General features: G+C 34.3%; 1 protein-coding gene across 1 annotated transcript in view; it reads left to right on the top strand.

Annotated features, from left to right (window-relative positions):
* Fas2 (fasciclin 2) overlaps window positions 1–24,143 on the top strand; it is a 128,025-nt gene that overhangs the window by 61,136 nt on the left and 42,746 nt on the right. Inside the window, exons 9-12 of the mRNA XM_069832095.1 lie at window positions 3,034–3,162; window positions 5,679–5,947; window positions 9,572–9,761; window positions 17,525–17,539. Of these exons, the coding sequence (XP_069688196.1) occupies window positions 3,034–3,162; window positions 5,679–5,947; window positions 9,572–9,761; window positions 17,525–17,539 (603 nt within the window). The remainder of the gene's footprint in view (window positions 1–3,033; window positions 3,163–5,678; window positions 5,948–9,571; window positions 9,762–17,524; window positions 17,540–24,143) is intronic.

Below are 24,143 nucleotides of genomic sequence, written 5' to 3'. Positions count from 1 at the left end.
TTCGTGAATGTATAAGGAATTAGAGAGTTTTCCACGTAAATTCTCTTTGCTAAAGTGTTAAATTCCAAGAACTGCAGGAAGACAAACACAGCATTTTTACTTCAAGACAGAGAGTCATGAAGAGTATTTTAGGCTTTCAATTTTCCTTCTCTTCTTAGACTATTTCATTAGTCAGCTCAAGGACAGGTTTTTAAATCGTAAGGGAATCCTAAAGTCCATACAAACTTTTCTGCCTAAAAACATAGTGCGAGAATCAGATGAATATTCAGAAACTGCTGTTGAGGCTATAGTAAATCAGTGACCCAATGATGTTGATGCATCACCAGTCTTTCTTCAATGAATTGAAGATGTGGAGAAGAAATTTTCTTCATCAGAGAAATCTTCACCTAATACCTACTGATTTTATATCATCTTTGAACAGGTGCAATGAAATTATTTTTCCCTGCACTCGCAAGGCGCTGAAACTTTTCTGCACATTGCCTGTAACTACAGCAACACCAGAATGGTCGTTCTCAACTTTGCAGTATTTAAAGACTTACTTGAGGAGCACGATGGGAGCAGACAGATTAAATGGACTGGCCTTGATGTATATACATAAAAATGTAGAAGTAGAAGTTCATGAAGTACTGGATGAAATGTCTAAGAAGCCTCGTCGCCTTCTTCTGTAAACGTCATTCTGTCATTGTTTTTGTATTGCAGTCATTGTAAATGTTGAAATAAAAAAATTATGGTTTATTTAACAACGCTCGCAATTGCCGAGGTTATATCAGCGTCGCCGGTGTGCCGGAATTCTTTCCCTCAGGACTTCTTTTACATGCCAGTAAATCGACTGGTATGAGGCCTGTCGCATTTAAACACACTTAAATGCCATCGAGCTGGGTTGGGGTAGAACCCGCAACTTCGAGCACAGAAGGTTATACTGACTACGCTACTCAGGCCAACTTGTAAATATTTGTGACTCGGAAATAAATTGTGAGTATATAAACTTATTTCTCACTACTCCATTTTTACTATCTCCTCAAATCCCTCCCCGAAAAAAAATCTTGCATCCGCCCCTGTGTAAGACACTCGGAATTTTGTTTATATTCATCTCCACGACATGTAAAACCATACTGAAAGTATTCATCACTATATTTACAAAACTCAGTACGTTTTTGTGAACCCTGAAGGGAATTTTTGCTCAGATTACTTGAATTAGCACTGCTATTTTCTAACCCAGAACTTGATTCAGATTGTTTTTTTTTTTTTTTCGAATTAAAAATTTGTTCATGATAATATCTGTTGTTGTTGTTTTCTAATGCCAGGCGTTTGACAATAAAGTCATTTGACTTCTTGCACTCCAATATTTTTCAAAGATATTATCATGACCAGCCACTGAAGCACAGATTTTGAGGTGTTCCGAATCCATTTCTTGGTTTGAGTTGCACAATGGGCAGTTAGGGGACTGATATATTCCAATTCTATGCAGGTGTTTGGCCAAACAATCATGGCCTGTTGCCAATGTAAATGCAGCTACAGACGATTTTCGTGGTAAATCGGGAATTAACTGTGGATTTTGATGCAGGGAGTTCCATTTTTTCCCTTGGGATTGTGTTATCAAATTTTGTTTGTTGAAGTCTAAGTATGTAGATTTAATAAATCTCTTCACAGAGTAATACGTAGATTTAGTAACAGGTCTGTAAGTAGCAGTGCTGCCCTTCTTTGCTAAAGCATCCGCATTCTTGTTTCCCAGGATTCCACAATGGGATGGTATCCATTGGAATACAATTCTTTTATTGAGTGATATTAATTGAGAGAGCATTTTAGTTATTTCTGCTGTTTGAGATGAAGATGTGTGTTTAGAGACGATTGATAGATAAAATCTAAATAAAGCACTTTTGTTAAAATAGTCGCAATATCACCCGCTCACACGTAGGCCTATGTATCGAAATTGACCAATATATTCTAATGATTCTAAACTCTGTTTTTTTACTAAGTGGGAAGAGTGAACGAATTACTAAGCACTGTTGCAGGTATTCACTTTCAGTGAAATTACCCCCAGGTAGAAAAATTAAACTGAGCATTGTTGCAGGTGTTCACGTTTCATTGGTAAAGTCTGTCTCAAAATAAAATGTACCATATCAAAGAATTCGTTGTAAATAAAAAAAAAATGCGTTGTGAAGAGACTTCCTGGATGGCATAAAATTTATTTTTCAGTTCCAAAATTCCGCAACACACTCCATGTGACTGTGTGACACACCAGTGTGTTGCGACACACTGGTTGGGAACCCCTGGTTTACTGTATTCGTCATAGTGGTGTGTACATTTTTGCACTGCATAAAATAGCACCGTATAGACTTAAGATCATTGTCAGTGATCTCACAATTATCATGCTGGTATTGCATCTAAAATTCGCGAATCCAAACATGGTTGGGGGGGGGGGGGGATGGATTTTAAAGGTCGTTAAAATACTCAGCATGGCTTCCTCTGGAAGGAACAAAAGCTGTGGGTTGTATATTTACAATACACAAAGAATCTATTCCAAATGGGGGGCACCAAGTAGAGTTGCAGGTTTTCAAATTGAAAATATGGGAGATTTTGGAAATAATTGCCAAAATCATTCCATCAAGACATCGACATATTTTACCTTCAGGCGCATGTTAGTAGTAGTACGGTATAGGTTAAGAATATCACGCGAAGTTTCCATTTCATTTGGATAAATTCACTGACCGTTAAATGGAAAAAAATACAATGGTATGAAATAGCGTACAATAGCTAGTAGAAATGATGATAGTTGAATACGACAATAATCGAAGTTCGACTGTTACTTGTATTTTTCTAATACTTAAGACATTTCATTTGTTAGTTGTTAAACAAAACACATGTGTAAGTTACGAAACATAACAAATTAATGTATAACAGAATACTTACTGAAATACTAAAATACTTATTGTTTGTATCTTAATGCATCTAGTTCCTTATCATAATATATTTGCATTACAAAAGTAAGATATTTCTGTTGTAAGAATAATCCTTTTCCCATCTATGTTGCAGCAACAACTATCACATTCTCTTTCATGGGACCAGCTGGTGATGGAGGTCTTCCCACACGGAAATATGCCGTACAGTATAAAGAAGAAAGGAAAGACTGGAATGAAGCAAAGAATAAGACATGGCCAGTTGGTATGTAAATTATATTTCCTGAAATGCAGTGTTATGCAGTACACCAAGAACAATGTTAAGCTTTAATCTTGCAGTGTAGGCTTTCACGGCCGGAGTCTATAGATCTAGATTCATTTTCCGGGCTGAGAGGCCGTGGTCTATTGGTTGGTTTTATACCAGACGTTTCGTCTGCAACTGCTGCAGACATCTTCAGTGGAGTGGTATCCGAGGTCGCAAGACTCTTCTCGGCGTACCTGAGGCAACTGATCCTATGGCTGGTTGTGCGGGCGTGTTTATAGTGCGGCTCGCGGGCCGAGGCATGTTGTCGCTGCGGTCCGCGCCACTTTGTTCGCTGCTCCCGTTCTGGGTTCTATGTCTGGTATAAAACCAACCAATAGACCACGGCCTCTCAGCCCGGAAAATGAATCTAGATCAATGTTAAGCTTTCTTCATTATTTACTTTATTCATTTTATTTGCACATTGTTACTGCCCTTTTTATCATTTGACAGCATAATTTTTTCATGTAGCTGTTCCAAAACGTGTTTTTTGTTGTAATGTCAAATATCATTTAACTAATTTGTATTTAACAGTCTATCTATCTATCTATCTATCTATCTATCTATCTATCTATCTATCTATCTATCTATCTATCTATCTATCTATCTATCTATCTATCTATCTATCTATCTATCTATCTATCTATCTATCTATCTATCTATCTATCTATCTATCTATCTAATCTGTCTGTCTATCTAATCTGTCTGTCTAATCTGTCTGTCTGTCTGTCTAATCTGTCTGTCTGTCTGTCTAATCTGTCTATCTATCTATCTATCTATCTATCTATCTATCTATCTATCTGTCTATCTGTCTGTCTGTCTGTCTGTCTATCTATCTATCTAATCTGTCTGTCTGTCTGTCTATCTAATCTATCTATCTATCTATCTATCTATCTATCTATCTATCTATCTATCTATCTATCTATCTATCTATCTATCTATCTATCTATCTATCCATCTATCCATCTATCTATCTATCTATCTATCTATCTATCTATCTTTACTTATTTATTTAGTTATTTATTTATTTATTTATTTTATTTTATTTATTTGATTTATATATATATTTATTTATTCATTTATTTATTTATATATTTACGTTGTTGTTGTTTTCTGATGCCAGGCGTTTGACATTAAAGTCATTTGACCTCTTGCACTCCAATATTTTTCTAAAGTATTGTCGTGGTCAGCCACTGAAGCACAAATTTTGAGGTGTTCCGAATCCATTTCTTGGTTTGAGTTGCACAATGGGCGGTTAGGGGACTGATATATGCAGGTCAAACAGTCATGGCCTGTTGTCAGTCTAAATGCAGCTACAGACGATTTGCGTGGTAAATCGGGAATTAACTGTAGATTATGATGCAGAGAGTTCCAGTTTGTTTATTTATATATTCATTCATTTACAGAATAATTAAGATATTAAAAATGAAAAGAACACGAAATTCGTATTGTAATGCTTCGCAAAAATTAATTTTAATATTTGTTGCAATATTAATTAGTGCATAAAAATATCTTCCTTTGCTGCCAAAGTTCAGTAATACTTACCCTATAAGGAACATTAGAAACCATTGAAATTTGTTACTAAATTGAGGGTGAGAATCAGAACGGAAATTTACAAAATGTGAAACTTTCCTTTCCTTTTTATTTTACTGGCAGACTGGAAAATTAATCTTCTTAGTTTCTATCTAATCCAATTCACTGCATTCTGACCCTTTTATTTTATTAATATTTGAGGAGAAAAATTCGCTCCTGCGCCGGGGATCGAACCCTGGTCCTTGGTTCTACGTACCAAGCGCTCTGACCACTGAGCTACGCCGAATTCAATCCACAGCGCCGGACCGAATCCTCCTCCTTCAATGTTTCCCTTTGTGGCCTGACTCCAAGTTAGGCATATATGTTGACGTATATGTCCAATGTCAACTGCCATTATATTAGGAGCGCACTCAGTTGAGCGACTTGTTTGGCCGGGATTCCACAGTTAAGTGCACAGTAATCTGTACAAACATATGCACTGCAGCTATGAGAATAAAAACCTATAATATTCATTTGTCCTACAGAATAATATCTATAATATTGACAATTAATATTTGAAGAGAAAAATTCGCTCCAGTGCCGGGGTTCGAACCCGGCGTAGCTCAGTGGTCAGAGTGCTTGGTACGTAGAACCAAGGACCCAGGTTCGATCCCCGGCGCCGGAGCGAATTTTTCTCCTCAAATATTAATTGTCAATATTACAGATATTATTCTGTAGGACGAATTAATAAAAACCTATAATATTCTTTTATTTTATGGATTGTGATAGAATTCATTTATTACAAGATATGATTTCAGTTAATTTCAGAACCTTCTTTATGCATATGCACTAATGTATAAAACTGTATGTTATCTCCTTGTGTTAATTCAGAATAAATTATTCAAAGGTTAACAATAATAATCTTAACGAATTTGTTTCATCAACTTGCAATGCTTCGTTTTGTGTAGATTCTCCTTATATACTGGAGGGTTTGGAACCACAGACAAGGTACAACTTCAGATTTGCAGCTGCGAATGACGTGGGTTTTGGAGTCTGGGCAGCTCCTGAACACCACACCATGCCCAAGAGGTCGTCTCCCGAAGAGCCTCGTATTCTGTCGAACAGCAGAGAAGATGGCGTGGGCACAACACCATATTCAGACCACTTCGAGCTTACGTGGAAAATTCCTGCTGATAACGGAGAACCTATTGACCAGTACAGCATCAAATACTGCCCTGTAAGTTGTTCTTTTGTTTATCCTTTCTTATGTGTACTTTTTTCTTCTTCCTTTCCTTGAGTATGTCTTACTTCCAGATACAATTGATGAGGAAATCTAACATTTTCCGCATAACACAAAGCTTAAGATGTCTAAAGCATAAGTGTGCTGCCATCTGTCGAATGTTACATAATCTATTTGCAAGTAAATAAACGACGAATGTTTATATAGTGTTAACTAATATGTGGGTAACATTTGGAGAATGGATAGAGGACATGAAAACAAGCAAAAAAGTTCATGTAAATATACCATGTGTATTCCAAACTATACTACATAAAAAATTAACATTACCGTAAGATATCCATTTATAAAAAATTGAAAGTGGAATTTAATGTGTAATAAATTAGTAAGCCTTTGTAGAAAATAAACCTATCTACTGATTATTGCCAACTTATCATACATATTGTCCCCCTCATGCCAAAACCATGAATGCATTTACTTAGTTCTGAGGAAATACGAATTTAAAGTTTCAAATCCCCTTATAAATTCAGGAAAACTTCATTTTAATAAACATATTATGATATAGGAAGTTGATTGAAATGAAACTTTCCTGAATTTATAAGGCATTTGAAATTTTAAAATCGTTTTTCCCAGAACTAAGAAAATGCACATTAATGGTTTTGGCATTAGGGGGACGATTTAGACAACATATTATCAGTTTTAGGTTGTGATTCAAAATAATTATAACATGATGTTATTATTATAATTTCAGTTGTGTATTTCATTTTAAAGATTTATTTTGTAATTTGTTTCAAGATTAATCAGAATTTTAGTTGGCAATAATCAGTAGATAGTCTTCTTTTCTACAAGGCCTACTAATTTATTACATATGGCCAGCTACATGAAATTCCACTTACACTTTTTATACATGATTTCTTATGACAATGTTAATTCCATGTGTACTATAGTTTGAAATACACATGGTACCGGTATAGTTATCTTGCTTTGATTTTTTTTCAGGTACTTTTTAGTTTATACAATTATTTTTACATGTTTCTCCAGAACTTCAGTAAACAAAACAAGAGACATGCGAATGTTTTACGTCTTTGTTTACTGTTTAGCATAGAAACCTTGTTTCATTTGCATTGCAAATTATAAGCTTGGCAACTTACTGCTGATCCCTAAGAAAGAAGCAATGTTTCCAAAGTCATTAGATTTCTTATTATCAATAGAGAAAATATCATTCTTGTCGCTGGAAGGTGTTAAAAAAGTCGCTAAATCCCTATTTAAGCAATAGAAAAGAGAAAAGAAATTTGTTGCCGACAAAATCGCTAAATTGGTAATGCTGGGGACTTCCTAAATTAAAATACGACTTGAACTCGATGCTATTTTAATAAACTATCGTTAATAATCGACAAGTTTTGTAGCAACTGAATTTGTTGTAAAAGAGCTTAACTTCGAAGATGTTATCAAAACGTTTATTGCCATGTAAGCATGCCAAGTGGACTTACAAGAAAGGAGTACCTATTGCAAATTTTGTCATTTTGATGGTACTGCTATATTACCGTATTTTCTTGAATACCCCACGTTGAGTTAATTGTGGAGAAAAGTCTTTCAACTGACGAATTACTGCCTCGAAGACACATGATTAATGACACTATTTTGAGAAGATTTTCAAATGGAATAGAATTTTTTTCTTGAAGTGTTGAAAAACATCAGACCAATTTTCACCTGTTGGTTTGTCACAAAATTTCTCATTTTTTGAATTACTTAAAAATGGACACTGCGGCAGTTCTAACACTTCCGTACAACGCGAATGAAGACAAAGATGGTATGTTCTTAAAGATTGCAGAATAACTTATCTCATACTGTGCTCGCTGGTTCTTCTGTCTCGTACTGAGAACCATTCAGAAATGTGCATGAATCGAAGCAGTTCATCATGATACTTAAATATTCACGTGTAAAATGTCATTGAAACAAAATCAAAACTTCTGGGGACAAAATTGATTTCTGGGAATAAAAACGGGGACATTTGCTCCCAGAAGACAACAACTGAAAACCGGGGACTGTCCCCTGAAATCGGGGACGTCTGGTTGGCCTAAATTATGCACACTTTGTTTAGTTGGCGAGAAGTCCTCCAGATACGGCTGGCATAGGGCTCCAACATTTTAAGTTCCCTGCTGATTAAATAAAATCATCATCATATCCGTCACATATTAGACCCTACAGGATCTGTTACGGTCTCATGCCAGCGCTTGCGTGGTCTTCCCAATTTCCTCTTTCCTCTTGGTACATAAGTAAGAATCTGTTTAGGCCATCTAGTGCGATCCATCCTTTCGACATGTTTTTTCCACTGAAGTCGATATTGTTGAACAAAATTAACTATAGGATCCATTTTTAGTTCCTGCAATATGTCCACATTTTTACAGTGTTCCAGCAAAGAGCATCCCGCTGTTCGTCGCATGAACCTCATTTCAGCTGTCGTCAGCCTTTGCTCATCAGCTTTTCTGATTGTCCATGCCTCGCTACCGTAAGTGAGGTCCAGTCGAGCTAGTGTTTTATATACCTTTAGCCTTGTATGTTTCTGAACATGGGATGATTTGAAGACGGTGTTAATTACGCCAGTGATTTTTATAAATTTAGATATTTTGTTTGACATGCCGGTATCTTCATCAGTGATGTAAGAGAGGTTATAACCTAAATAGTTAAATGAATTAACACGTTCAATTAAAGTATTATTTATCATGATCTTACTTGGAATTGGGTTCTCTCCCGAAAATGCCATGACTTTCGTTTTCTCTTTTGAGATTTCCATATTGAAATCTGAGACAATTTATTTGCAAATTATAAATGGCTCTCTGTAAAGCATCCTCTGTTTGAGTGATAATAACCTGATCGTCGGCAAACATTAGTGTATCGAGAACTGTGTTTCGATTAATTTGAATTCCAGCATGATGACTTTGCCTCCAAATGTATAAAATATGGTTCATATATATAATAAACAACAGAGGGGAAAGACCACACCCTTGTCTAACACCTTGGTTGATGGAAGTCCAGCTAGTAGTTCCGCGTTCAGTTCTTATGGCAATTTCATTTTGTTGATATAAATTATAAATGGAGAGAATGATTTGGTTTGGCACATTATCATAGCGTAAAATCTCTAAAAGTTTATTTCTATCAACTCTATCAAAAGCTTTTATGAAATCAATAAAAGCTAAGTGGGTTTGAATATTAAATTCTCTGTGCTTTTCAATTAAAATCTTCATGGTGAAATAGCTGTCACAACATGATCTTCCTTTTCGGAATCCATTCTGTTCTTCAGTGATTTTGTCTTCGTAAAGATGTGATATCGTCGGTTTCTTGGTAAAAGTGACCAAGTCACATTCCAAGGCATTATGAAAATTTATGACATAATTTTATATTAAAAACTAATAATATAGCACATTTACCTTCAAAATAACTTATTACTAACATCTTAAGAAGTACAGTTACCTTTGGATGGATCATTAAACCTTTAAATGGCCCTTTTCCAACAATTTTACATTTTGTACTTGGTCACTTTTACCAAGAAACCGACGATATATAATATCACATAATAATAAATAAAATATCAATGATAATAACTTGAAGTATATTGTTAAACAGGTTAAAAGAATAGACGGAGTCTGGAAAGAGATGGAAAATCAGTGTTACACGAAAGACCTGTCATCTACTGACTCTACAACATTTGTGCTGCGAGATTTATCTCCTGATACACACTACAAGATAGAGCTCAGAGCACACAACAAAATTGGTTTCAGCACGCCTGGACAAGTTATCATCAAGACTGCAAGGGGTAAGTACACACCTGACACGTAGCTGCAAGCTGTGGGTGTTGGAATGGTGAGCCATTGCAGTACTAAAGAGAGTCGAAATTAAACAAATTCAGGATCCATGAACGCATTCAGAGATTCTGAAATCAATACTATAGTCCTGTCGCTATTATTTCCGGCAGCCAATCACGTTGCAGGTCGGCTACATTTAAACGTGTGCGTCTTGTCATTCGGTATTGATGATGTAATGAATTTCCTTTGGCTCAATAAATACTTAATATAATTGCCTGCCATTTTGGCTCTTTGTTGGCTTTCGCAGAAATCACACGACGTTATTTGCCGCTCAATTATTTGCTCAATTACATTGCATTTGATTTATTATCATAGGAGCTACGACATGATAATGTTTAACGGTGAAGCAAATAGATTCCTCATCTGGTAGCTCGGGAACGAAAGAACAAAAATGGCGAACGATACTACCTACCTAGACTTTATAGAGCCTTCACTTCCTAAGACGTAAGCAAAGGGGAGGAGTCACACCGGAAATAACAGCGACATGACTATATATTCTGCCCCATAATAATCATCTTTTTATACTAATTATAAAACATAAAGATAGAATATGTAACTATACAGGCTGGAAGTGATGTAATTCTGCAGATTGAAGAGGGAAATAGAATACTTTAATAAAAAGGAATACTTTAAAATAAAAAATACTAGTGGCTTGTGCAGCAATTGCTGCAAACTAAGTCCATAAAAAGTTCAATAAAAATTGCTCAGATTATTTTCAATGAAGAATACCAGACATTTTGATAGTTATTTGCTTCCATAATAGTGAAACATACTCCCTCTGAATGGATTTTTTAGGCCAAATACTTTTTCTTGAACCTATCCAACTTCAGTTTTTGAGTTTCAACGCGAAAACGCAAGTATCAATATCAGGACGATAGCAGTAGCTGTTTCAGGTCTTGTGGACTGTAGGCAAAAGTTAAAAAAATGTCAGGTTTGCTAAGCTTTCGAACAATAGCATTTTCGTATAGCTGCTGCATGTAGAACTTGAAAAGTAGAGCGTAAAATCATTTTATCCTACTAAGAGATCTTGCTGAAATGATCTGGAGACTACAAAATTTTCTAGGCCTCTTATTTTATCAGTAAGTAATACCTTTTGATCTTTCCTTAGGAACTGTAATTTTTGCGCTCTCTTGAGCCAATACTGAAGACAATGACATAATATATCAATATCTACACTACACCGCCATTAAGTATATGAAAAAGACCCAACACCACTGGGTTAATAAGTATAAAAATATTTGTTTTTTAATAACAATATTATTATTATCTTACTTAAGTTTTGTAGTTATATATAGCAGCCACTCAGTAAATTATAGAAATGAAGATCTAAATTAAGATATTCTCTACATTTACTTACATAACCACAAAACGTTTCACTTTCATGTCATCAATATTATGTACAATTAATGAAAAAATAGATGCATCATAATATTAACTATAATAATATTTAATTTCTAATGGTAATAATGTCATCAAACCACCTCAAGTTTCTTAGATTTGAATATCCTATACACAGCTGTACTCAGAAAATTATACACTGCAGAATCAGTTTTTAATAACAAATTGAATTGAGCTCTAAATATGTCGGCAGGTCATGGCCTTCGTGTAATAGCTTATTGTTTATTGTAGTGTGTGTTTTGTTCTGAAATTCAATCAAGTCGGCCGTGATTGAATAAAATTAGTCTCGAAACTGACAACAGATGGATTTTGGAAAATAGGAAAATTATGTAGCAAAATTGACATTTCACTGAAAACTAATACTTTTCCGAAAAACTTCGGGTTCCAAGCTTCAAAATGAGGGGCCATTTATTAACATCCGTTCAGCCGTTTTCGTATAATTTCCATTACCAGTTCAAATTATATATATAGATATTACTGGTACAGTATACGTTTTGTAATTGAACATATGCTTAATTAGAAAATTAGGTTGAAAGTGTGCATAGTTTGGCAACAGCACATCATCGGCTCACCTATAAAGACACACACGCACTTGGTATAAACAGTAGCATTCCATCCCTTAGACACTGCAGTATGGTTGCTAGACTTTCTAATGGCAGGAAATGACAATAAGTATTAATTCTTTTATTTAATTTGCAAGAAAACCGTCGAACTCACCTTGGTCGTTCATAGCTTTCTACCTTAATATTTCTATTTATTATCGTTCCTGTCAGCAACGTCATTAGCTCAAGTCTCCGTCATTGCATCACCTTCACCTCCATAAACACCATCATATACACCCATATCAATCGCAAAAACTATCATATCTATAACCAATAGGTCCACACCTGTGGAGTAATGGTCAACACGTCTGGCCGCGAAACCAGGTGGCCCAGGTTCGAATCCCGATCGGGGAAAGTTACCTGGTTGAGGATTTGTCCGGGGTTTTCCCTCAACCCAATACGAGCAACTTTCGGTGCTGGACTCCGGACTCATTTCACCGGGAATTATCACCTTCATTTCATTCAGACGCTAAATAACCTGAGATGTTGATACAGTGTCGTAAAATAACCCAATAAAATAAAATATAACCAATAGTGATATCTCCACCTTCACCACCATCACTGCTGTTGCTGTTACAGTCCATCGTAGGCCATTCACCAGCAACTGAAGTACCTGCTTCAGAAAGAAACCCCAAAGTCCCGCTACTTTAACAATGCTTGTCCTTGGTAGAGACAAGTTACCGGTATAGAAAATTAGCCCTACCGTAAATACTTACCTATACATATACTAATTGAGATAAACTCAGAACAGGACCTCTTATTTGAAAAATCCGCATATTTTATGCACCCCAATTTTTCAGTGGCCAAAGTTAATTAAAAAGTGCGCAAATTACGCGAGCAAATACGGTAAGATTCGGACATTCATAAAGGACTTTTTCTTCGAAATTGACGTGATATGTAGGCTACACATTAATAAATATGCGCTAGAAATTTAATGTTGAAATATTTTAGCCTATGCATAAAGATTCTTAATTCGAAAACCCAGTTAGCAGATTTATTACATAAGAATAAATTGACAGCAGACAGTGTAACTGATTCTTTACGTATTTAATGTCAATATTGTGTAACATGTTATGTTTGTCTTGTTATGTACACTGGCTCGCAAAACTTTTGTCCAATATACTGTACAGTTTTTCTCATTCTTAAGTTGGTAATTTTACTCACTGTAGGACAGTAGCGTAGGCGACAGGTAGTCTCCCTGCAGGTAACAAACCACCATTCCTCACAACAGAAAGGTTGAACCAAGCTACTTAGTCAGCTTAAAGAGAATATGTTTACTTAGTGGTCTAGTGATATAGATAAATTTAATAAACACGGCATTTGTAGTTCCTCCTCACGCTGCAGTTCTTTGCATTATAAAACTCCTATAGCTTATTTTTCTTGGGCTGTTGTCATGGTAATAACACTACGTTAATAAAATTATATTGATTAAAGGTGGCACTAACAATCAATAGATTAATATTCTAAAAAATCGGGTAAATAATTTTATTAAGACAAATTTTTATGGTTATGTGTATAATTTAAAACTTGATTGTCAATTATATCCCGTAGGATACAGCAGTTTAATTTATATTTTGCACATATAAAAAAAGGTTTGCATCTTACTCTCATATAGTAATGGAACGAAAATGTCTTCCCAGGACGACATGTGGAGTGGGGTATGTAAACATATTGCCAACATAATATCTCACAAAGTTCACTTCTATATTATTTCATAGGACAAAAGTTTTGTGACCCAGTGTACACAGTGTTTGTGTAAGTCCACGTAATTGTACAAGACCAGAAAGTTGGGTTTCGAATAGAGATACCGTAGTTCTATATCGTGTCACTAGAGTCGCATAACACTGCTTCATTTGGAGTTGTTACAAATAATTTTCCATTGACACTTGACGCTCTCAGCTCTAAGTGAGAAAATGAGTCATTGAAGACAAGGGACAATTGCTAGAACAGCCACACAGACTAGCACAACTGTTTCATCTGTTCAAATGGCTGAACTACACTACATTAATCATGACTAGAGACCAGATTTTAAAGAGAATCCTTTTTTTTTTTTTTTTTTTTTCAACACGAAACATGAAATAATTAATTACGATGTTCAAAACTATCTTCCACCGACCAAATTATGTGATTTTTACTTCCCTTTTTTCCCCTATTTTTGTTTATATTCCCTTTTTTCAAGAAACATCTCTAATTTTGGTCCTTTTTTTTCACAGAATATCGCAAACATTTAGATAATTTTTCTATATTTTTCCGATAGGCCTATAACTTCCTGAGCAAGCGAAAATAAATATCGTTCTTCTTCTGATTCCAGACATTGAAAAACTAATAAAGTGTGCTGATGAGTTCATGATAAAAAAGAAAATTTTAGCCTCTGGTTTCAGTTGATGTTAAGCGGTCATTTTCTGTTTATAAAGACATTCTGCATTCAAAGAGGCAGAATCATATTGAAATGTTGAATGTGATCAAATACAACACTTTCCTTATGTTGTGAAGCGATAAATATAAGATTGTGTGTGCTATGTGTATCCATGAATGTGCTGCAGTGTGTTTTCAATTGAAATAGCATCCTTTTGAGTGAGTAATATAGTCCTTTTTGAAGTCCTTTTTTTTTTACTATATCAAATACAACACTTTCCTTATGTTGTGAAGGGATAAATGTAAGATTGTGTGTGGAATGTATATCTATGAATGTGCTGAAGTGTGTTTTGGGGAGTAATATAGTCCTTTTTGAAGTCCTTTTTTTTTACTATATCAAATACAACACTTTCCTTATGTTGTGAAGGGATAAATGTAAGATTGTGTGTGGAATGTATATCTATGAATGTGCTGAAGTGTGTTTTGGGGAGTAATATAGTCCCTTTTGAAGTCCTTTTTTTTTACTATATCAAATACAACACTTTCCTTATGTTGTGAAGGGATAAATGTAAGATTGTGTGTGGAATGTATATCTATGAATGTGCTGAAGTGTGTTTTGGGGAGTAATATAGTCCTTTTTGAAGTCATTTTTTTTTACTATATCAAATACAACACTTTCCTTATGCTGTGAAGGGATAAATGTAAGATTGTGTGTGGAATGTATATCTATGAATGTGCTGAAGTGTGTTTTGGGGAGTAATATAGTCCTTTTTGAAGTCATTTTTTTTTACTATATCAAATACAACACTTTCCTTATGCTGTGAAGGGATAAATGTAAGATTGTGTGTGGAATGTATATCTATGAATGTGCTGAAGTGTGTTTTGGGGAGTAATATAGTCCTTTTTGAAGTCATTTTTTTTTACTATATCAAATACAACACTTTCCTTATGCTGTGAAGGGATAAATGTAAGATTGTGTGTGGAATGTATATCTATGAATGTGCTGAAGTGTGTTTTGGGGAGTAATATAGTCCTTTTTGAAGTCCTTTTTTTTTTACTATATCAAATACAACACTTTCCTTATGCTGTGAAGGGATAAATGTAAGATTGTGTGTGGAATGTATATCTATGAATGTGGTGAAGTGTGTTTTGGGGAGTAATATAGTCCTTTTTCAAGTCATTTCTTTTTGTGCCAAGTCTATCTCATTTCGATTGCTCTCGTTGATTCTGGTGAAGCCAGTTTCGCTATACATTATAATTTTCAAATTGCACTGTTTTTATCACGCAAATCATCCTTTACCAACGAACTAACGACCATCTTAACAAGATCAATAATAATATAAATTGGTAATCAAAAAAATGCTGGCTTATATACCAGTAATATATCTTTATTCTCTCATTTCTTCTCTAATCATTGTACCGGTATTATAATATTATATCCTTCACTACTCCTATAACATACATACAAACATGTAAACACTAGGTCTTAGCTCTTAATTTCCATTTCCTCTTTACCAAAAAAACGAATTTACATACTTTTCTCATGTTATCTACTGGGTGTTCATTTCAAAGTGTGTCATGATGTCACTGTTGTTGGGTCACCGATTTGAAGCGAGTTTCAGTTTATATGTTAGAGAAGTTGCCTATTATTTAAGGCGTTCTTCAATCTGAACTTGAGAACGTGTACGGTATAACTTGAACGTCGTAGCAACAGATGGCGGTCTGTATGGTCTGTGTGCTACCATAACCTCTTTCGAACTGTGTTTTGCGCCGGCAAGTCGTACGCAGGGTATTTGTTATCATCGGTTGCGTACAGTAACATTCCACAACACAAATCAAATGCTCCGTGTCCATGTTGACTGTCGAAGTTAATGTCAACAAATACGTAAGTAATCGTCTTAACCCTCTCCCCATATCCCGACAGTACGTATTTCCAAACAGTTCACATTCCTGCCACTACCGGCGTTACCGTACGTATCGGCACGTACTCTTCAGAATGAACGCCGTACTTGCTAGCCAACTTCTCTGCCTCTTAGATTATACACCTGAGCTGCGGAAGTGTAGGAAGATTGAATTCTCTAGGCTCATCAGCTAGCCACATGACGGCATACAGCGAGCCAAGACACATTTTGAACTGAACACCCAGTATATCAGGTGAACTACATATTTTCTTAAAGACTAAGTTCATATTAATATTTAAGAACTTTTTATCGATCCATATTTTCCTTGCATTGTCCAATTTTTTGCTCTGTACTATACAGGGTGGATGGTAACCTCTGCACCAAAATGAAACTGGTAATAGATCATGAGGAGAGATTTGAAAAATCGAAATAAGTTTTTTCTTTAATATTCACAATTTTAGATGAAATCGTTATGTTTCTATGAAGCATTTGGCAACATCACAGCTGCTGCAATGACTCTAAGCAAGCACGGCCTGTACTCCTTACCTTCCCCTCCCCGTGCTGTACTCAGTTGGTAACATGTGATGTGCGCTGCATTGCAAGATTTATTTCAACGATTTTCGTTATTATTCAATTTAAATTCATTCAATGTTTAATTTGCAAAAAAAAAAAAAAAAAAATTCAAGACATTAACTGTTCAGATTATTTCGTCATTGTTCCTGCAATAACTCCTATGTGCAAAATATAAAATTTTTCAGTAGGAAGCAAAAACACATTTATTCATTCTATGGCAGCCATACATAGGAAACTGTGAATTCTTACATTTTCGAAACAAAGAAGTATAATTACATATAGGAGATTTTATTATTTGCTGTATCACTATTTAAGTTATTTAATAGAGCAAAAATCTGAAAATCGATAAATATGTCACAAAGGAGTTATTGCAGGAACAAAGAAGATTTTTTACCTGTCTCCTTGTATAGCAATCAGCCATTTTTGTTCGACCATTACCACAATAGAGTGCTGCAAACATTGGGCAAAGACTATTTTTTTTCCTGCTTAACTGTGCTTCATCGAAGGAAAAGTGTAATGAAAGCTCTGTTATATTTAACATGTAGAATCAGCTCTTAAATTTTGGTGTGGAGGTTACAATCCATCCTATATAGGCATTATGAAAAATTAAAAACAGTATTATTGGCTAAGTAAACGAAATTTTAAGATAATTAGCAAAATAAACTTATATTGAGGTAAATATTAAAATTAAATTTTTCTTCAAATTCAGTTTGTTGGTAAGAGAGACACTTGTTGATGGAAACTCCGTTATTTTCTGGCCTTGTACAATTACGTTGTCAGTGGTTTGTGTATGTGTTTTCTGACATTGTTTTTTTTCTTCTTCTTTCCCTTCCACCCATGGATTTTTATTTTTAATTGCTTTTATCCCGATAATCGACGCTGCAGATCCCAGCAATACAGGTATTTATTACAGCAATACGTCCAGAGGAGGGGCCAACAAGGCACTATCCCTCTCTTTCTTCCTGAGTCTGGCATTGCTACATCACTCATGCCTAAGCGCCACCCACTAAGATAGCGTGCTCCTCTAGGTGGCAATTAGATCATTATCAAATCATCACACCTTCCCTTGTTACCCTCTCCTTAACATAGTGGTGCTACATCACCAGTTCCCTTGGTGTGATTGGAGATGCGTTGAGGTGCCATTGTTGCAGCTTCTTGCAGTCCGATCAGCTGGTTGGTTGTTGGGAATGTGTTGTACAAAAATTGTTGGATAGATCTGCATAGGACAATATAAATGTTGCTGATCTGTTATGGGTAAAAAATGACAAGTATTGGAAATGTGTACATACTTGTTTGGAAAAACCACCTCAGTGTTGCCACATTTTATTGCTGTCTCTCATGTGTGCATTGGCCAAGTGTTTCTTCTGTAGACACGACTTAGAACAAGATAAATCAAAATCCATTATGTTTTTAATTCATTATGAGTTTCATTATCGCTTAATTGAAAAATAAAGCTAAAAAGTTAGGATGAGAATGGAATCAGACCATTTTTAATTTTTGCTGAAAGGAACAAAGTTGAAGTGTCTATGTTTACTGAGGAAGTTAGAAAGTAAGATTCTAGATTAAAATACGACTCGTTAAATCGGCCATTTTAAGGATAAGCTTGTTGCATAGATTACTAATTCAGCAAGATACACTATTATAAGATTACAATTTGTCTTGATAAATTGGTGACTTCTTTCACTAAATAATTGGTGCATGTTGGAAGTTCACCAGACAATGTGAAGAAATATGTGTGATAGGCCTAATTAATAGCATTTTTATTTCTGTTTTTTGTTACTGCTGATATTTCGCTTACCTATTTAAATGTAATGGTGTTTGGAACCATAACTTCTGAAATTTTCACAATAAATTCTTAATTTTAATTTTAAACTTTTCGTGTGTTTATTAAAGACTTGGAGTTTGCTCCTATTGTTGTCATTGTGAACTTCCAAAAAAAAAAAAAAAATTGATATTCAAGCTCCATTTGCAAGAGGATGGAAACAAAATGGAGCTTATAAAACTGGTATATCCGTAGATGCAAAACATTGGATTTCTTTTACATAAAAAATATTTCACTACCGATATTTAATATTTTTTGTCTTCTCTAAGTTTCTTTAAATTCTTGACATTGTACCAGATATCTAGCAGTAATGAGACTAAAGTTTAAATGAAATACATGAATGAATGAATCAATAATTGAGTTAAAATTAGTTCGTCAATGCGATTGTTGACTGAAATTGTCATACCTGATTTCCCTCTGTTTGGACCTCTGAAGAGCTGAATCAGAAAGTTAAATAATTGACTTATTATTAAAACATCTGCTTTCATTGATGAAATAATGATAAAGTTTCTTAACTCGGTAGCCCTGATGGTGAAATTATCGTTTTTAAAGTACATCTGAGAATGTGTGATAAAGGTCTTAACTGAAGTTAAGAATATTAAGACATTTATTATGTTGAAATAGAATAGTGAACAAGATCTGATCATTGTAGTATATGTTATCAGACTCACTACAACGTCTCATTCCAACATAATCCGTTCAAGTTAGTGCTCACAGAAGAAACACCAGTCAAAATGGGGCCATATGGCACATTTACTACAGAGATGAATGGTTGGTTTCTTGGGATAGTTCTGATAACAGTCGGATTTGTCTCGAATCATTGGTGTGCGTTGTGCAGCTGGCTGTGGAAGTGAAGGAGTACACAAAACCAAATATTTTTTTTCTTATGACAAAAAAAAAATATATATATATATATACATTTAAAAAGTGCTGCAGTGGCTGGAACCATATATAAATGTGGTGGAAGAAGAGCAAACTGTGTTTGGAGTGTTTTTGTGCTTCTCGTGGATGGAATATAAGTGAATGCAAAGTGATGCCAAAACATTTGGTGATGCTATGACGTTAAGTGATTGAGTGTGGCAGTTTGTTGTTATGAGGGCTCGGTGCATTGCAGAATTTCTCCAAGCTCATGGGTCACGGCTGTATGGTTTTCACATTTTTTAATGCCGGATCTAACAACTGAAGTACGTTAATAACAATTTTACCAATTTGCTCTTCAGCATGTGTAGCTTATTCTCGTATTAAAATTATACTGAATTTTTCGGGTGACACTCGACAGAATTTACAAATTTCAAACTTGTTTCTAAAAAGTAATAATTATATTCATATCGCCATGATCCCATCAGTTTGGTCATTATTTGAAGGTACTGTTTCTTAAGACGAACTGATAAAGTGGTATGTTAGCATCAGATCCAGAAGTGTTTTTTATTGTATGTATGTGGCAATAAGCTTAAGTGTATTGCAATTTAGGTCACAAAATGCCTTTTACGTTATTGGCATGTTTTATTTGTTGCCAAGTACCTAACTTATTGGGTCCTATGGTGTAAGCGTCGTTAGCTAATTGTGTATGTTTCAAGGATGAGAGGGCTAAAGAGTGTTCATGTTTCAACAACAGTGGCCACTAAATTTCGAATGGATTTTTTTCAGGAATCTTACAGCACTGATATTATAAATGTGATAAGATTCGGTTGGAGCAGAAATGTCTTTCTTGTAAAAACTATTCCTGACATTGGTGTGTCATGAAACTATTATCAATAAATTTAACAGATGAAACATTATCGGTAATTCAATCTTTTACTTCATAAAATAATTCCTTCCAGTCATGTGCCAATGTAAATTCTACTAGTATACCGTAATGCTTAGATTCTGTACTGTTATAATCATTGAATAATCTATGTGTAAAAACATTTTTAAACATCACATCTTACCTTAATGGATTCGCAATTTTGTTTTTATAAAACCTGCGGTCTTTACTATTCAATCAAAGTACCTTACACCTAAAGCTGTGTATTGTCTATATTGGAGGGACAGTATAAATAATGCTACGGAATACAGAACTGGGTTTATTGCAATGTGATTTATAGCTACAAAGAAAATTTACATCAAGTTAATATGGTCTACAGACCATGTCCATCAAAAAAGAATGTAATACCCCTCCAAAATCCGTACAATACCTCGTATTCAATTTTGAATAGGAATTATCGACACTTGCTTTACATTCACGACATCATAGGTTTGTTAGCCGAGCCTAAACAAAGAAGACGATTTTACTGATTTAATAATTTGTAGTTACTTTCGAATGTCTAAGTTTCGCACTTAGTATTTCAATTTTTTTAATTATGTCCGTTTTTAAAAACTGGTATTATTTTGTCACGTGAACAAGAAAATATTGAAATTACCTGTTAATAATTCTGAGAAGGTTTCACTGAGGAAGTTGCTAGAACTGTGGCCAATTGGCCAGAAATTCATTCACGCAATGATCAACATCATGACGATACTCTCTGCAACTAAAAATCCTGTGCAGAAATAAGTTTCAAGAATAAATTTGTAATGCTTTGTTGTAACATTCATTTCGTCCTTCAGAAATGTTTTTAAAAATCAAATGTAGTTTGGTTGTAATAACAACACAGATGGCATTTATTTTTTTGTTTTTAATACATGGATACATTCCTTTGTTGACGAAACAAAAGATCAAAACCCAATGTCAATAACAGACATGGCCTACATCGTTTATCTATGCCTTAAGGAATAAACTTGCTCATGAGATGACCTCGAACAGAAAAGCCTGATTATATTATTGTAATAATGTGAATTAACAGTTGTGCTAAATTTACCTTCACTGGTAACACTGTATAGGAGATCCATTGTTTATCCTAGTGTAAACCTAAAAATTACCTATTTTTTCCATAAAAACACGCACGCACGCGCGCGCGCGCGCACACACACACACACACACACACACACACACACGTAGCTTACATAAAGTGTTCAAATGGATCAATAAAACTAAATGATTTTTCCAAATCTCATTAGAGGAGGGAGCTTTACAGATAGTGTTGTGGATGGCATTCTGTTGGTCCCCACAGATAGGGCAGCTATGATATTTTGAATGGAGTGATGGACATTTTTTTTGGATACCATATTCTGATTCTCCTAAACAAGTCGGGCAACTTTTATTTGAAACATTTTTTCCTAAAGTGAGATCGTAAGATGTTACAGCTTGTTTGAAAATTAATATAGACCCGAGAAAAACTCTAACTGCGACCTTGTCTGGCTACGTGACAGTTTGGTACTCTAGATGATGCAGCCACCAGAGGGTTTAATACAATCTTAATACTCTTTGAGAAACGGAGAGAGAAACTTTGAAAAGAAAGGCAACAGTACCGGTAACATTCTGATAACCATCTGTTTACAATATGAAGGGATGAATACCTGAAGTATGTGGCACTATTACTCCCTGTATGTTGGAAAAGTTTAGAAGAAATCTTCATAAAGAAATTAATAAGTACTTATATGGTAATGGAGGTTATTCATTCATTCATTTATTTTATTCCATAGATCTTACATGAGCAATGAAGCTTTAAGATGTGGAACATGTCAACATTTTACAATATTACAATTACAATTTTTACAAATTTTTATAGTTTTACAATTTAGTAATTTTCTACAATTTTTACAATGTTGTACAATTTTTTTACATTTTGGCGAGATGTAGTGAGATGAGATGAGGTCCGAGGATTCGCCAAAATATTACCCGGCATTTGCCTTTTCGGTGGGGGAAACCTCGGAAAAAACCCAACCAGGTAATCAAATCAATACCTAATAAAGTCAAGCAAAATAATTGCGTAGTTAATTGTTACATATTATTTACTGGTACTTAATATCTTTACCTACCTACTATATTTCATTTCAAACACGCTGTAATTTCTTAAGACTTCATTGTAAGTGGGTCTCAACAGAATGCCATCCACAACGTAATTTAGAAGGCCCTTCGTAACTACAACTATTTATGAAGTGCTGTCGCTCATAAGTCAGAGTATGCAGTTTTAAATTTACTCAAATAATGGCAAATATGAAGCGAAATTGAAATAGTAACATTAGTACAAAAGTGTTTTTGATCAACAACAATTCTTGTATTTTAAGTTATCATTTGTTGTAGTAAGCACTCAGAACACATAATCTGACTTTTACAAACCACAATATTGATGAAAATATTTAGTGAACTTAAAATATCATTTTATCCCATATTTGTTTAATAATTTGATTTAAATAATGGAAAGTCTTGTCTTTGAGGTCATGAAGTATTGCAGTTCATAATACAAACAACTCGGTTTTAAATATTAGACATTGTTCACACAAATATATACGTAAACTTGAAATAGTATTTTGACTATATTGTTTTTGTTATTATTTTAATAAATTAATGATACAGTGTTCGTTTGAGGTTATGAAATGTGGTAGCTTGGAATTCAGAACATGCGTTTTTTTTTTAATTTATACATAGTACAACTAATAGATGGGGGAGGGGGGGGGGGGAATCCATGAAAATCTAAGTCGAAACCTGGCCACAGTTGTTGAGACACTTAAGATTATGTATAAAAAAATTCCTCCATAAACATATGTAACATAGTCTAACTTACCTATATTAGCAAATACCGGTAAAGGGCATTTGTACAGTATTTATCAAGCTTATATCTTTGTTACTAGATTGGGTAATGGACTCTTTGTTTGAATGAATCATTTAGTATTATAGTTTATTTGACATACTGATGAAAAAAATGGCATGAGAGACAGAAAATTCAAACAGCGATATATTCAGTGCATTATGGGTAGAGGAAGTAGACTATTTCTCGTTTTGAATTGCAACTAAAAGAATGTACTGTAAGTCACATAAGAAGTAAGTAATTATTACCATATCTGGCCAGTCTCATTGGCATTTAAAGTGTACCATTCCACATAGTTTTCAAATATGTTTTAAATCTCTTAAAAAAAAGATACCTAATTACATAATTATCAAATTATTCAGTAATTTTTTAGTCTTATTATTATGCATAGTCGTGTTTGTTTATGTAATACTAACTGCTGATATAAATCTGAAATTTTCATATCACTATCTTTCCTTTATTGGAGTATGTGTTATTTTCTTATTAATAAAAATACCATTTGTTTTCTTATTTTGTTGATAGTGATGTTTATTGATGACTGTCACTGAAGAATCTGTTTTCCAGAACAAAAGAATAATTATTGTAAATGTACCCAACGAAAACAGTGTGACTAAACATTCCATAAATTCTGTTATATTTTGTTGAAACAAATGCCACTATTCATATAAATATCCCTTCACTTCAGATAAAAGGTCAGATATTTTCAAAAAAAAAAAAAAAGAAAAAAGAAAGGAGAGGAATGAGTAACATGTTGTACAATAAAAATCAAGTAATGCTTCTCTCGCTGGAATGTATGAAAATTCTATACTTCATTTATATTTCTTTCTTCCAGCCAGCTATTGGTTTACTGCCTATCTGATTGTGTTGCTCTCAATATACACTCAACCAAGTATAGATCTCTTTTGAGAAAATGTAATTAAAAATAAATCAAACATGACTTTACGTATAAATGGATCTGTTCATGTTATATTTTACATTATAAAGACCAATGATTATGAGGGAATAAAAATCCGTTTCA

The sequence above is a fragment of the Periplaneta americana genome, chromosome 8, assembly GCF_040183065.1.
Source record: "Periplaneta americana isolate PAMFEO1 chromosome 8, P.americana_PAMFEO1_priV1, whole genome shotgun sequence".
Classification (NCBI taxonomy): domain Eukaryota; kingdom Metazoa; phylum Arthropoda; class Insecta; order Blattodea; family Blattidae; genus Periplaneta; species Periplaneta americana.
This window is presented reverse-complemented; position numbering and strand designations above follow the sequence as displayed.